General features: G+C 44.3%; 1 protein-coding gene across 2 annotated transcripts in view; it reads right to left on the reverse strand.

The window, feature by feature from the left end:
* LOC8023783 (trafficking protein particle complex subunit 11) overlaps positions 1 to 13,114 on the reverse strand; it is a 65,076-nt gene that overhangs the window by 35,564 nt on the left and 16,398 nt on the right. For both annotated transcript variants that reach the window (XM_029981222.4, XM_042290766.1), the window contains exons 14-19: positions 11,247 to 11,301; positions 9,244 to 9,389; positions 7,855 to 7,916; positions 5,334 to 5,469; positions 992 to 1,064; positions 348 to 405 (exon numbers count right to left, since the gene is read on the reverse strand). In XM_029981222.4, the coding sequence (XP_029837082.3) occupies positions 348 to 405; positions 992 to 1,064; positions 5,334 to 5,469; positions 7,855 to 7,916; positions 9,244 to 9,389; positions 11,247 to 11,301 (530 nt within the window). The remainder of the gene's footprint in view (positions 1 to 347; positions 406 to 991; positions 1,065 to 5,333; positions 5,470 to 7,854; positions 7,917 to 9,243; positions 9,390 to 11,246; positions 11,302 to 13,114) is intronic.

Genomic DNA, 13,114 nt, shown 5'->3' on the forward strand with positions numbered 1-13,114 from the left:
CAAGATTCATGTGGAGTGAAGCGTATGAGCATGCGCTGTGCCGACAGCGGCGCCACCGCGGGAGCGTGACATCAGAGCCGCATGTTGGTCTACCTCTATACAACCAAGTTTCCTTCCATCTTCAAGTCGTAACAGAGACAAGGCTACAAGCATGAGCCTCCCACTTTTTAAATCAGGTGGCAGCTACACAAACATCGATGCTGTGAGAACTGCCACAAGAAGCTACGGGCTGAGCTCATAAACTTCAAACCACAAGCTCATCGAGACGAAAGTGGTACTCCAACCTAACAAAAGCAGACACCGAAAAGCAGTGTCTGACGAAATACAAACTCCCATCCCCAGCTTACCTGATTGTTGAAGTGCACGCTCAGCTTATTGGCCTTTATAGGAAGAGGGCAGTTGGACCTAGATGCAAGAAAGTGAGTAAACGGACAGCTCAGTACCTTAGCAGGAACATCAGTGTTGTACACTAGCAATCAAGTGGCAACATGCTGACGAGATAATGAGCAGGATGTAGATGGGTTTTACCGCAGAATATGTTTTAGGGCTAATTTCCAAGCCTAAAACGTCAGAAAACATTATAACGAAAATACAATGAGATGGGCAGTTATCTTTACAAAAGACTGTCCCCTTGTCAGGAATCGAACCAGTCAATAGTCTAATACTCTATATCCAGCGCGAGCGGAACTTTTTTTCTTCGTCCTTTAAACATGGAAATGTTAGCGGAGAGGATTTGATTAGCCTTGTTATCACAGCTATATATGCACTAGTGTTGCCACAAAAAATTTTTCCCCTCAAGGTGGGAGGAGCTCAAAACCATGCTACACATTTTCTGCCTCCCAACTTTATACGTAGGAGGCAAGATGCATTTTTACTTTGATGCAACAGACATGCTATAGTGACTAGACGAGCATAGATATCCTGGGGTTGAACAGAATGCATTGGTGAATTGCAATGCGGCTTATCGGTCAGCGGCAGGAGAGGGCATCACCTCAAGTAGACCTTGAGGCCCACCCGCTGATCAGCGAAGAAAGCGTGATGCGTGAACTGGACCTTGCACTCAACTGAAAGGAAAAATAATAGTGTTAGGCGAATATTCGGCCAGTAGTTCCGAATAACAGGCTTTTCGATATTCACTTCGAGGTGAACTGCGGTAGCCATACTTTTCGAAATGTTCATCGTGGTGGGTTAGTCTCGTTGAGTGCGCTTCCCACAGAGCGTCTGTGCACTGCAGGAAAGCAATGCTCGCAGGCTTTGCAGGTATTGCTTCCCCACAGTGCACAGGCACTCTGTCAGAGGCACACTCAACAGGGATAACCCGCCGCGATTAGGCAAATGTTATGTTAGGCAGCAATGTCTTGACAAGCCCGTCTTCATCATTCATGCATTTATTTTTGGGTCAAATTTGAAATAGAAAAAAAAGATTTGCATTTAGCAAGCACATTTATAGATACCCTCATTAGGATAGCTGCAACAAATCTGATGTTTACCTGCCACGGTTCATATAGTAATATTAAAATTAACTGAGCTTAGAAGTGGAAAAACGGAAAGTTGGGAACAACCTTCACAAGTTAAGCTGAATTTTCGTTTTAGCATGGTGCTTGGTAGTGAAATGCTTATAAAAAACTACTTGATATTCAAATCAGAAATGTTCAACCAAAACTGCTATTCGCTTCAAATCCACTTCCAACTCAAAATGCACTAATCGCACATGACTAGATCATAACCTAATACCATAAGTGTTCCTGCGGGTACAAACTGCTTGTGCTGCGAGTCCACAATGGCTGCTTTGATGCTGCCTTTCAAACGTCTGCCGTCCTCACAAAGTGCAGTTATGATGGTTTCATACACAAGCCCACAAGAAACAAAGACAGGTCACCAGACAGACTGCACAAGTGAGTGTTTTAATATTTCAACTTTCAAGATAAATTTTCTATAAACTGCAGCAAAGTGGTGTTGCATACCATTCATACAAGTTTAAAATGAGGAACTCTCCGAGATCAGAAATATGCAATTAAAAGGTACCATATTTTCTCTAGTAATAGCCACACTACTTATGAACAAAGCCCTTGCGTTTACTTTCCCACAGAACACATATACAGCCAATCATTGAGTTGCGCATAAAAAACGTAGCGAATAACCAGATTGAGAACATGATTCTCCATTCAAATGCAATCTTCACAAATGGTATCTTTCCACGAAGACGTTATCTCTGTCCCGTAAACAGCTGGGGTCATGCTGTCGATCACGGTGATTGGCAATCTGCGTGCTTCGCAGAAAAGCAAACCCCCAGGTTTTCTTCATAAACAGTGTGACTATTACTCAAGTAAATACGGTATTTTCTTTTTTTTTTAAATACTCTTGCTCTTGCAATGTGGAGATCTACCTGGCAAGCAGACAGTATTGACAGGGGGCAATAGCCAAGTCTGTTGTTGCAGAATGTGTAATGATGGCAAAGGTTCACAACACTTTAGCAAAAAGCATTTCGCATCATCAAAATTGTCGCTCTTGAGACAATTAGTGGAGGCTTGTTCTGAGTCCGTACTGTGAAAAACATACTCAAATATGAAGTCCAACAAATATCAGGCAAGCAGAGCGAGAAATCACTTCCTATATTAACTAAGATAATACAGTACAATATAGTATACAGTATAATACGGTACAGTACAATACAGATAATACATACCGCATACAACGTATGTCGCGGGAGTCGCAAAAATCCGCACTATAAGCGGTACCGCGCTATAACCAAAACATCAATTTTTCAGGCCAAAATACATGCCATCAGACAACTTACCTTTGTAAAAGAATTTATTTTATGTTAGATGAAAAATAAAGCTTAGTTTGAGGAGAGTCTTTATTTCACCCGACTAGTACACTTCTCTCTCAAGTGTGTCACACATTTTGAAAGAAATGAGCGACTTTTGCCTGGAGCAGCCTTTTAATGGCGTCGCGGGTTGTGGACGGACGTTGCGAGTGTTCAGGATTGCTAACCCTAATCACTTTTCTCCGGCGATGAAAACGCGTGAAAATTCGCATCCTTTATACGGTACGCGCCAGTAATACCTTCAACTTGAGCACAGGCATGAAATGCTCCAAATAAGAAATCCGGGCGATGTTCGAAAACACAAATGCTTAGAAAGCACCACTGTAGTCGAAGTAAACAAACACGACGACACGGGCGTTTCTGTCGTCTTGAGAGTGCCGCCACGACATCGCCGCACGAGTAGATGGATCTTCCCTTCTAGTACGTGCTGGGTTATCATAGCGACACACAACGAAAATTCACAGTCAAGGATAGCGCTTCTACGCGGAACGATGAGCTTCCACCACGCCGCATACGTCGACAATCACAACAGACGCCATGTCTGCGGATAGAAGAAGCCAGCCTGCGACCGGCATGCAACGCGCGCCAACACTTCTCCTCGACCCGCGATTGGTCTGTCGTTGCGGTTGTTTCCAACGCAGCGGAGGGACGCACGCACGTGAACGACACGTGCGTGCGTCCCTGAAGCCTCTCTTTTCGCTTTTCCCCGCTTCTTCAAGCAACCTCCTTGCCCCGCGAGTGCCGCTTGCGGCTAGCACTGTTATCTCGTGTCGCACAGGGGAGCGTGCTCGCTGCACCGGTCAGTCGGCGGGCTGTTCCAGAAACTGCACTATAACCGGTATTTCCCTTCGCGCGCCTGCATTTTAAGCGGTATGTAATTACATGGAGTTCTATGGGAGGCGAAACGGTAGTTTAAAAAAGCCGCGTTATACCCGGTCCTGCACTATAAGCGGTTACGTTGTAAGTGGTCTATACTGTAATGTTATTCAACATTACAGCACGTCAGAAGGAAAATACACTTACGGACACAGGCACACTAAAAAATAACAAACAAAACAATGTTAAATTGTTAAAGGGGCGGTGCAACAGTTTGCGGACTTTGGCTAATTAATTGCGGGAATTGATCCCGGCCACATATGAAACGAAGGACCGAAAACCATTGTTTCCTACTTGCCATAGTTTTCATTAAAAAAAAAGAAAAAAATTGGTATCTCCGGCACCCCTCAACTCAACATTGAAGCGGCACCAGCTTCGCCTGTGACGTCATTTGGAGTGGCGTTGGTTTCCGGTTGGGTTCTTCTGGCTTCCGTTTCCCCAACGCTCGCCGGCTCACCAGGCTCGCCGCTCTCCCGCCGATTCCCGACCAACATGGCGGCATGGGCGGACAGCCTGAGCGACGTCGAGCGCAAGATGCTTGCGACGCGGCGGGCAGTCGAAGTCGAAGTCGAGGTCGAGACACCAGGAACAATAACGATACCACGATACTACAGACCACGACCAACGCACTCCGTCGAGCGAGGGAAAGACAAAACGTCCGGGTTGCTCGTGTAGCCGCCGTAGGCGCCTCGGGCGTCGACGGATGACGGCGACGGCCGGTTTGGTTGACTTGCGGTAGATGGCGCCACAAATAATTCATACCCTTTTAGCGGCAATATTAGGCTTTTGAAGCGTTTCTGCATGCCTAAACAACAAGATTTTTTAAAACTTAACCTTAAATCAAGCTTAGAAATGCCTAACACTATCACTTACAAAAACCACTCCGAATGACGTCACACCACAGGTTCCATTTGCGGTCACCATGTGGCCGCAGGTTGGGAAAAAAAGTGTTTTTTATTTTGCGATTACGCAGCGAAATAGAGGTATTTTGGGGTATGGTGGCACTTTTTCTCTTACTTATGCCGAAGTAAAAGATATAAAAAATACAAGCTGCACATTCGTTCAGTGTTAAAATCATTGCACTGCCCCTTTAAATAACATGAACCACCAAGTTGCCCAGTCAGCAGTCTTATCATAATAAGCCATTTAATTCAAATAAAGACAGATTTCTTCATTACAAAATGTTGCATCCAGGTGAAATGACCGTTGCTGATATATATTGAGTTTTTGAACCCTAGTCTCATCCTCTACCACAGAACAACACATCTTGCAGAACATACCATCCTCCAATGGCCATCAAACTGAAGGTCGAGTAGCCTTCGTTAGAGGAAAAAGTACATTATATTTCTAGTACAAATCTGCTCAAATAGAAATATTTCGCCTGTTCAAATTCAGTTTTCAGCTTCTTTATCTCTATGTGGCTCTGCTAAATTATGAAATGCCACTCTAACAATCTGAAGAGGTGCACTATGGCTTATCCAAAACCTGCAAACACTTCCTTTAGTACATGCTGTCGATGCTTCAGTTTGGTACACAGTGCCCAAGTGAAAAAATACAAGCTGCCACCAGATCAAGAAGGGTGCACAGCTAAAGAATGGAGAAAACTAAAGGTCCCCAGAAAAAAACTCACCAGACTGAATGATGTGGTCCATGTCCAAATTCTGCAGAGGTTCCTTGGCTCGAGCAGCCAGTGCCGTTTTCCAGGCAGCATCGGCAAGGCTGACATTCGCCTCCGACATTCCCGGGAAAGCGACAGGAGGATTGCCCTGCACCCCAGAAATATAACACGAAGATGTGTTATGTGATGTCGCCTGTGCATTTCTTTCATACCATTCTCATACCACAGAGCGTCCTAAGTGTGAGGCCATACCCTAATTGAAGACAATGTTAATCACTCATCAATATTTTGTTTGCATCTACTGAAAAAAAGCCCACCCATATTTGGTCAAAAATCGGGTGCGACAGAGGTATGAGCACTTGCTCAATACAAAAAAAGAAAAAGAAAAAAATGTCCAATTAAAATTTTACGATACACTTGCCAAACTTGTTCCTCAAAAAAAGCAGCGAAAACAAGCTGCAATATTTACAGGGATCCCTCATAAACCCAAGATTGATTACATAGAAATCCTTTTGCACCACAACAACACTGAAACTTTAGGAAGTTAACACAAAACACAAAAAAAAAAAATTGCTCCAAACACTGAAAAATACCGTATTTACTCGCATAATAAACGCACGCACCCCCCGCCCCCAACGAGCATCAATATTTTGAATTTTTTTTTTTACCTCCCGTAGTCAACGCACCTCCAATTTTCGGATCCACAAGTCTCGAATTGCATGCAATTTTGTAAGCCACCAAGTGGTCAGGCCAAGTCAAGCCAAGTCAACCCAAGCCACGCTGCTCACGTAATGGCTGCAAATGCGTAGTTGCTTGGTAGTTGCAGCAGTTACGGAAGTGATCAACCGTGAAACCAAGTGTTACAAACACTTGACGAAGCTTGGGTCGAGGAATCGTCGAGCCCCGGACATTCTTTGCCAATCGGATCCATTGACGTCAACAAACAAGCCATCGTCTGTGGTCCACTTTCGAACAGTAAAATCATGAAAGTAGTTGGGCCTAATTTCACATACTTCGATTAAATGTGTTTATTTAATCCACAACAAAACGGCACGGCGAGGTGCAGGAGGTGTACGCTGCGCTGCAGGCTGAGTGTGTCTGGTAGCTTCTCCGTGAACGAAACTTTAACCGTGGGAACAGGCTTCGGCGGTTGGACTTCATATCAGCTCTTGTCTTCGTTAACGAAACTTGATCCATCCTAACGGGCTTTGGCAGTCGGGGGTAGGACTTCGTACGAGTTCTTGTACGCGTAGTCGCAGACTATACCTGAGCATGCCCGCCGATACTAGCAATATATATCCCCCAAGAACAGTCGTGTTGCTTTTCGTGCTGATTGAGCTTCTTAGGGCGCTTTTCCTTCGGCAAAAGGCACCCCGAAAGTGTCCTAAAAAAGTTTGCAACTTATAAAGAATGGTTATTGTGGCGCGCCCCCGACAAGCCGTGGGTGCGCCTCCATCACTGGACACGTGCCACAGTACCTTGCCATGTCATTGTGGCACCTAATATGACATTTGCACAAAGTGTGTAAATGCAAAAATTTTACCCCGTGAATGAACGTCCCCCCAAATATGGGTCAATTTTTCGGAAAAAAAAGTGCTCTCATTATGCAAGTAAATACAGTACATTAAACTAAATACTCAAAGAAAAAGAGAGCCCAACAACATAATAAGAATAGTATATATATGTATATTGTGTAACCACAGACAATGTTGCTTGCACAACGAATACGCATCAGCACATCAAGGGTATGTGCACTTTTTTTCTCTTTTCTCCGAGGCATGTTTCAAGGAGTGTAAAAGGAAAAAAAAGAGGGCATGGGCCCCAGAAAGAAAGTAACAGCTGGATTTTTTCGTCTCTTGTAGACTTCTGCGGGAGTAAACATGTTAATATTTCGGCTCATGGCAGCTCTCATGGGAGAGAAGGCATTCCATGTATAGTACATGAAAAGTCTTAGGAATCCAATAATGATAGTGGGTGCTTGTAAGAACATGCAAACGTCCTCCATATCTTATGGTGTACAGCAGTGGTTCTCAACCATTGATGTGTCAGGGACCCCTTGGGGACCCGTCATCAATAAATAAACAAATAAAAAGGGAAGGGGGACCACCCCCTGCCACTGGGGAAGGGGAAGGCAGGGCATATAAAATAAGACAACTAATTGCAGTGTGATAATGTCATCCTTTACCATTACAAAAAGACAGGAGTGAGAAGCATCAAGTAAAAGGATTGATGGATGAATAGATGGTAAGGAGTGTAGCCTTTAAAACGGGCGGTACCTTGCGCCACCTAGCCAGGGTCAAAAAAGAAAAAGGATATTCATAAAAAGAGGGACGAGGTGGGGTGGGGGGGGGGGGGGGGTTGAGGTGAGGGCTTTGCATACTATGATGGGTCTGCGCATTTGAGAACCACTGGTGTACAACATAAACAAAAACACAGGGAATCATCACTTTTGCACTACAGTTTCTGATTGCATCGCAGGAATAATTTCTTGCTCTATGGAAATATTCTATTGAAGAAAAGTGCAAGGACAAACCTCAACAACATTGAACACACTTGTTTGAACAGAGCTCTTTTCCTCTTGAGAACCCTGTATCCCTGAGGAACTCTGTGAAGGAATATGGGCAACCTAACCACACAGGCTCATACCATGCATAAAATGACGCATCTTACTTTTAAATTCAGAGGGATCTTTCTGTTATCTCACACAATATCCAAAAAAGTCATTGCATCCATTTCTTTCTGAAATCTTCCTCCAACCTGTGACCTTTGGGAATCCTAGCCAACTACTCTAAAATCAGCAGTTTATTCAGACAAGATAATAACAAAAACAATATAAGACTAAAAACCACATAGGTACTAAAGTAGAACCCTGTTGATACACTCTCGGTCAATACCTTTTCCCAGCTGTTACATTGACAGACACCAGTCCCGTTGATTACCCAGAGATAGGCATATTAATTTCCTGCTTTGTTTCTTTTCGCCTTCCCAGCTGTTAGGTCCACAAACTGCCATCTTACACAGCCGGCACGATGCGCTTGGTCGCCCAAGCGCTGCCCTCTTCGTTTTTCACCACTCCCCTCCTTTTTCGCTTCTTGAACTTTTTGTGCATTGTTCTTTCTCAGCAGGCATGAAAATCAACTGAGCTTGGAAGAGCTCACTTGATTTTGAATGGGCTTTTGCAAAAGCCCATTCATCTTTCCACGCCTTTCTCCAATGCACGCCCGTGCTACTGCTGGGCTTGTTGGCTCGGTTTCCCCGGTTGCGCTAGTTTCGTTTTGCGTGAAGTTAGGAGTTCATAAGCATGCACTGTGTGCAGCACACTCATGATACATACGCGTAAAATTTCACTGCTTCGCAACGCGTGCAAGGAGCAACGGCTGTTGTGATGTGGCATCTAAATTGGTTCGATGGGCTCGAAAATTTCGCTCTCGTGTAGACTGACGTTGTCTGGTTGCAATTATATACTAGATTAAATCCCAAATTTCAAAAACATTTCCGAAATTTTTTTTTTTCCTGTATTTGAATAAATGTGGCAGTCCTCTACAGCTGTCAAAGTTCACAAGGACTAGAATGATGTGAAAGAGTTGTATTTGTCTCATCTATTGGCCTTCCAAAGCATTATTGATTGTTATGTTTTCCCGGATCATACATTGATTCTATTGCCATCCCCTGAAGAATGTATGAACAACATCCAACTGTAATTGACTGAACGTTATGTGTTTTTTGGAAGCTACCGATCACCAGAAACCCTAATGGCACACAAGGCATTCCCGTGACGTCGTCCTTGGCTGAATGTTACCCAACCTCGGAGCAAACCTAACACACCCTGAAATCCACCGGGTCCCGAAATTGTGCCCCATGTTTTAACCGATTCCCGAGGCCACCCCAGAAACGTCCCGCTCCGAGGTGCTGCAAAGGATACAGCTGGAGACGAACTCGAGGCCCAGCATGAGGAATGCTGGCACGCTGGCCGACAGATAGGCGCACTTGAGAGCCGTCGTCAAGATGTTGGACACCAGGGGTCGCCACCGCTCAGACCGGTAGTCCCACAGCACGTGGGTGAGGATGCTAAAAAAAAACACAGGGTGTCAGTCATTTGTTCCACAGCCCCTATTCTAAAGAAATTATCTATATTACACTTCAAAAGGTGCAGCCAATGAAAGTAGCCCATGACACCAATTAAAAGGCGTTCAAAGGGCAGTGCCATAGCACTTGCCATCTTTCTGTGGGCGTGTCATTGCAGACCAACCCGATCAAATGCAAAAAGTGTGTATAGTGACCTCACATTTTTAGTCTGCATGACTTCTAGCCTTTGACTACACTCTGACTTAAAAAGCCCCTGAAAATAAAAAGCTTTTTTTTTTTTTAACAGTTTGGTTGGGACACACACATCAAAAAATAAATTTTGTGCAAAACATATTTTAAAGCAATATTGACATCAAGAGATTTATTTGAAATTCTGCACACAAAGTCCATGACGTCACGGAATGGTTATTTGCACGAGATGGTAATTCACTCTTTCCACCTCAACCTGAAGGAGATGCTCATCCACCTCTCCTCCATGCGCCCGAAATGCAGAGAGAAAACAAGTGGAAAGGAAGTGACTATCAACCAAATTGCGTCTCACGCCGCCAATATTGCTCTAAAAATGTTTTTTTGTGTAAAATTAATTTTTAGACACCTGTGTCCCAACTAAACTGTTAAAAAAAAAAAAAAATTTCTTTCTTTTCAGGGGCTTTTTAAGGGAGAAGTGTAGTGGTCACGTATCTAATTTTCTATATGAATACACCGTAAAAAAAGTCACCTATTACAAGAAACAGTGATAGCAGATGCCATGCCACACTAATGCATTTCTGAAAGGCTTCATGGGCATTGTTTGTACTAGAAAAAATACTTGAAAAATCACTAACTAGAAAGCCCAGTGACGTAATGTACAGTAGGCTCGCGATAATTCAAACTCTGATATTTCATACTTCCGGTTAATTCAAACAGATCTCAAAATTTTGGTTGTCCCGCTATGTTTTTAATGTATTTATAAGCCGCTTAATTCGAACGACGTTTTCGCTTAATTCATACTTTTTTGTTCTCGCGGCCCCGTTGAGTGCGCTTCTTTCCAAGCACCGGTGCACCGCAGAGAAGCAATACCCGCGGAGCTTGTTTTTGCGAGTGTTGCTTCTCCGCAGTGCACCGGTGCTCGGAAAGAAGCGCACTCAACGGGACTCAAGCGGGCACACAGCGGAAAACAGCGTTCACATTATGTGCTTCAAGACTAGCAATGATGACCAAGACGACATCGAGGATGAGGAACAGCTCACTGGCATCATGCTTTCTGGCCTTGAAGCACATAATGTGAACACCGAGCTGGCGGAATATGCTAGTCTTGACGACGATGTCTGTGTTTGTCGTGATGACTCATTAGAGGACATAAGGAAGTAATGCCAGCACAGTGCAGCAGTGAGAGTGAAGATGACGAAGAAAGGAAGGACCCACTACTAACTGTCACAGCCGCAGATGCCTTTGAGCACAACGCTCAGCTTTGGAAGTTTCTGTCTGCAAAGGAAGAGCCCCCTAAAGAGCTACTTGCGTTGGCTGGTATTGAAATTTTTGTTTTGAGATCTCATGTACTGACTAAACAGTCCACAATTGACAACTTTTTTGTCGGATGAATAAACTTAACGTCACAGCTCTTTCACCAATGTGTTATGCCTGTACTTGCTTATAATTAGGCCTATGTAGAGGAAACTGGCCAAAAATCTGCTTTGTATGTGTAGCTATCCATGTAACAAATCATAATGTTGTCTAGTATCATATTTAGATGAATTTCTGATAATTTAAACTTCTGGTAATTCAAACTAAAATCTGTGACTTCCTGGAGTTTGAATTAATGAGTGTCTACTGTATAAAGAGAATATCACAGCTGGTTACCTGAGTGCCTTATCATATTCTTCATTGGCATAGTACTCCTCAGCAATCTGGACCACTGTTGGGGAGGGGTAAGAGTTAGACATAATTCTGTTTTATTTCATTAACAACTATGTCGATTGGTATGCCACTAGGAACTACAGGGCTTTTTCTCGTCCAAAACTAAACTGTGCTAACCAGTTTGAAAAAGTTTCTCAGTGTTCAATTTAGTACTACAGTGAAGACCGCATATAACGTATGTTGCGGGAGTCGCGAAAATCCACACTATAAGCGGTACCGCGCTATAACCAAAACATCAATTTTTCAGGCCAAAATACATGCCACGAGACAACTTACCTTTGTAAAAAAAAATTTATTTTATGTTAGATGAAAAATAAAGCTTAGTTTGAGGAAAGTCTTTATTTCACCAGACTAGCACACTTCTCTCTCAAGTGTGTCACACATTTTGAAAGAAATGAGCAACTTCTGCCTGGCGCAGCCTTTTAACGGCGTAGCGGGCTGCGGACGGACGTTGCGAGCGTTCAGGATTGCTAACCCTAATCACTTTTCTCCGGCGATGAAAACGCGTGAAAATTCGCATCCCTTTTACGGTATGCGCCGGTAATACCTTCAACATGAGCACAGGGATGAAATGCTCCAAATAAGAAATCCAGGCGATGTTTGAAAACACAAATGCTTAGAAAGCACTACTGTAGTCGAAGTAAACAAACACGACGACACGAGCGTTTCTGCAGTCTTGAATGCCGCTGACATCGCCGCACAAATAGGTGGATCTTCCCTTCTAGTACGTGCTGGGTTATCATAGCGACACACAACGAAAATTCAGTCAAGGGTAGCGCTTTTCAGTAAAGGGAACGATGAGCGTCCACCACACCGTCTACGTCGACGATCACAACCGTCGCCATGTTTGCAGATAGAAGCAGCCGGCCCGCGACCAACATGCAACGCGCGCGAACACGTCTCCTCGACCTGCGATTGGTCTGTCGTTGCAGTTGTTTCCAACGCACAGAGCGGAGGGACGCACAGCACGCATGTGAACGACACGTGCGTGCATCCCTCCATTGCTATGGCAACTGAAGCCTCTCTCTTCGCTTCTCCCCGCTTCTTCGAGCAACCTCCTTGCCCCGCGAGTGCCGCTTGCGGCTAGCGCCGTTATCTAGTGTCGCACAGGGAAACGTGCTCAACGCGGGGAGGAAATGGCCGAGTGGGCTAACGCGTCTCAGCTCGGAGCGTGGAGCGAAAGCTTGCGTGGGAAACTCCTGGGTTCGAGTCCCCGCCGCCCCCGCCCGTTTCGATCTGGATGAGTTTCGTACCGGCACGCGTTCGTGTGATCACTACTGCGTGATGCACGTTAAAAATCTCAGGTTAGCGGTTGTGACTGCCCTGGCTAAATTTCTCATCTACAGCTAAGAAACCGATTACCCATTGTGGCGCATCTCCATCAAGGCTGTATAAACATACAGAGCAAACCAATTTCTTTTTTTGCTCAATGCGTTGGTCGGTCGGCGCAACCGGCGGGCTGTTCCAGAAACCGCACTATAACAGGTATTTCCCTTCGTGCGCCTGCATTTTAGGCGGTATGTAATTACATAGAGTTCCATGGGAGGCGAACCAGTGGTTTAAAAAAGCCGCATTATACCCGGTCCTGCACTATAAGTGGTTACATTGTAAGTGGTCTATACTGTATTTGCATGAATGCAGTGAACATAAATAGATGAAAAAAAAATAGTACTAATTTCTTACTGCTACGGTACTGTTGTTGTTCACAGTAATGGTCCTACAGAAGAAGAAAAAAACCACTTGCAACATATATTAGAAAAAAGTATAAACAAAAAGAAAAGAAAACAAGGCATGAAACTGAAAATGAACTT

Source organism: Ixodes scapularis, unplaced genomic scaffold (genome assembly GCF_016920785.2).
Source record: "Ixodes scapularis isolate PalLabHiFi unplaced genomic scaffold, ASM1692078v2 PGA_scaffold1__304_contigs__length_218370807, whole genome shotgun sequence".
Lineage (NCBI taxonomy): Eukaryota > Metazoa > Arthropoda > Arachnida > Ixodida > Ixodidae > Ixodes > Ixodes scapularis.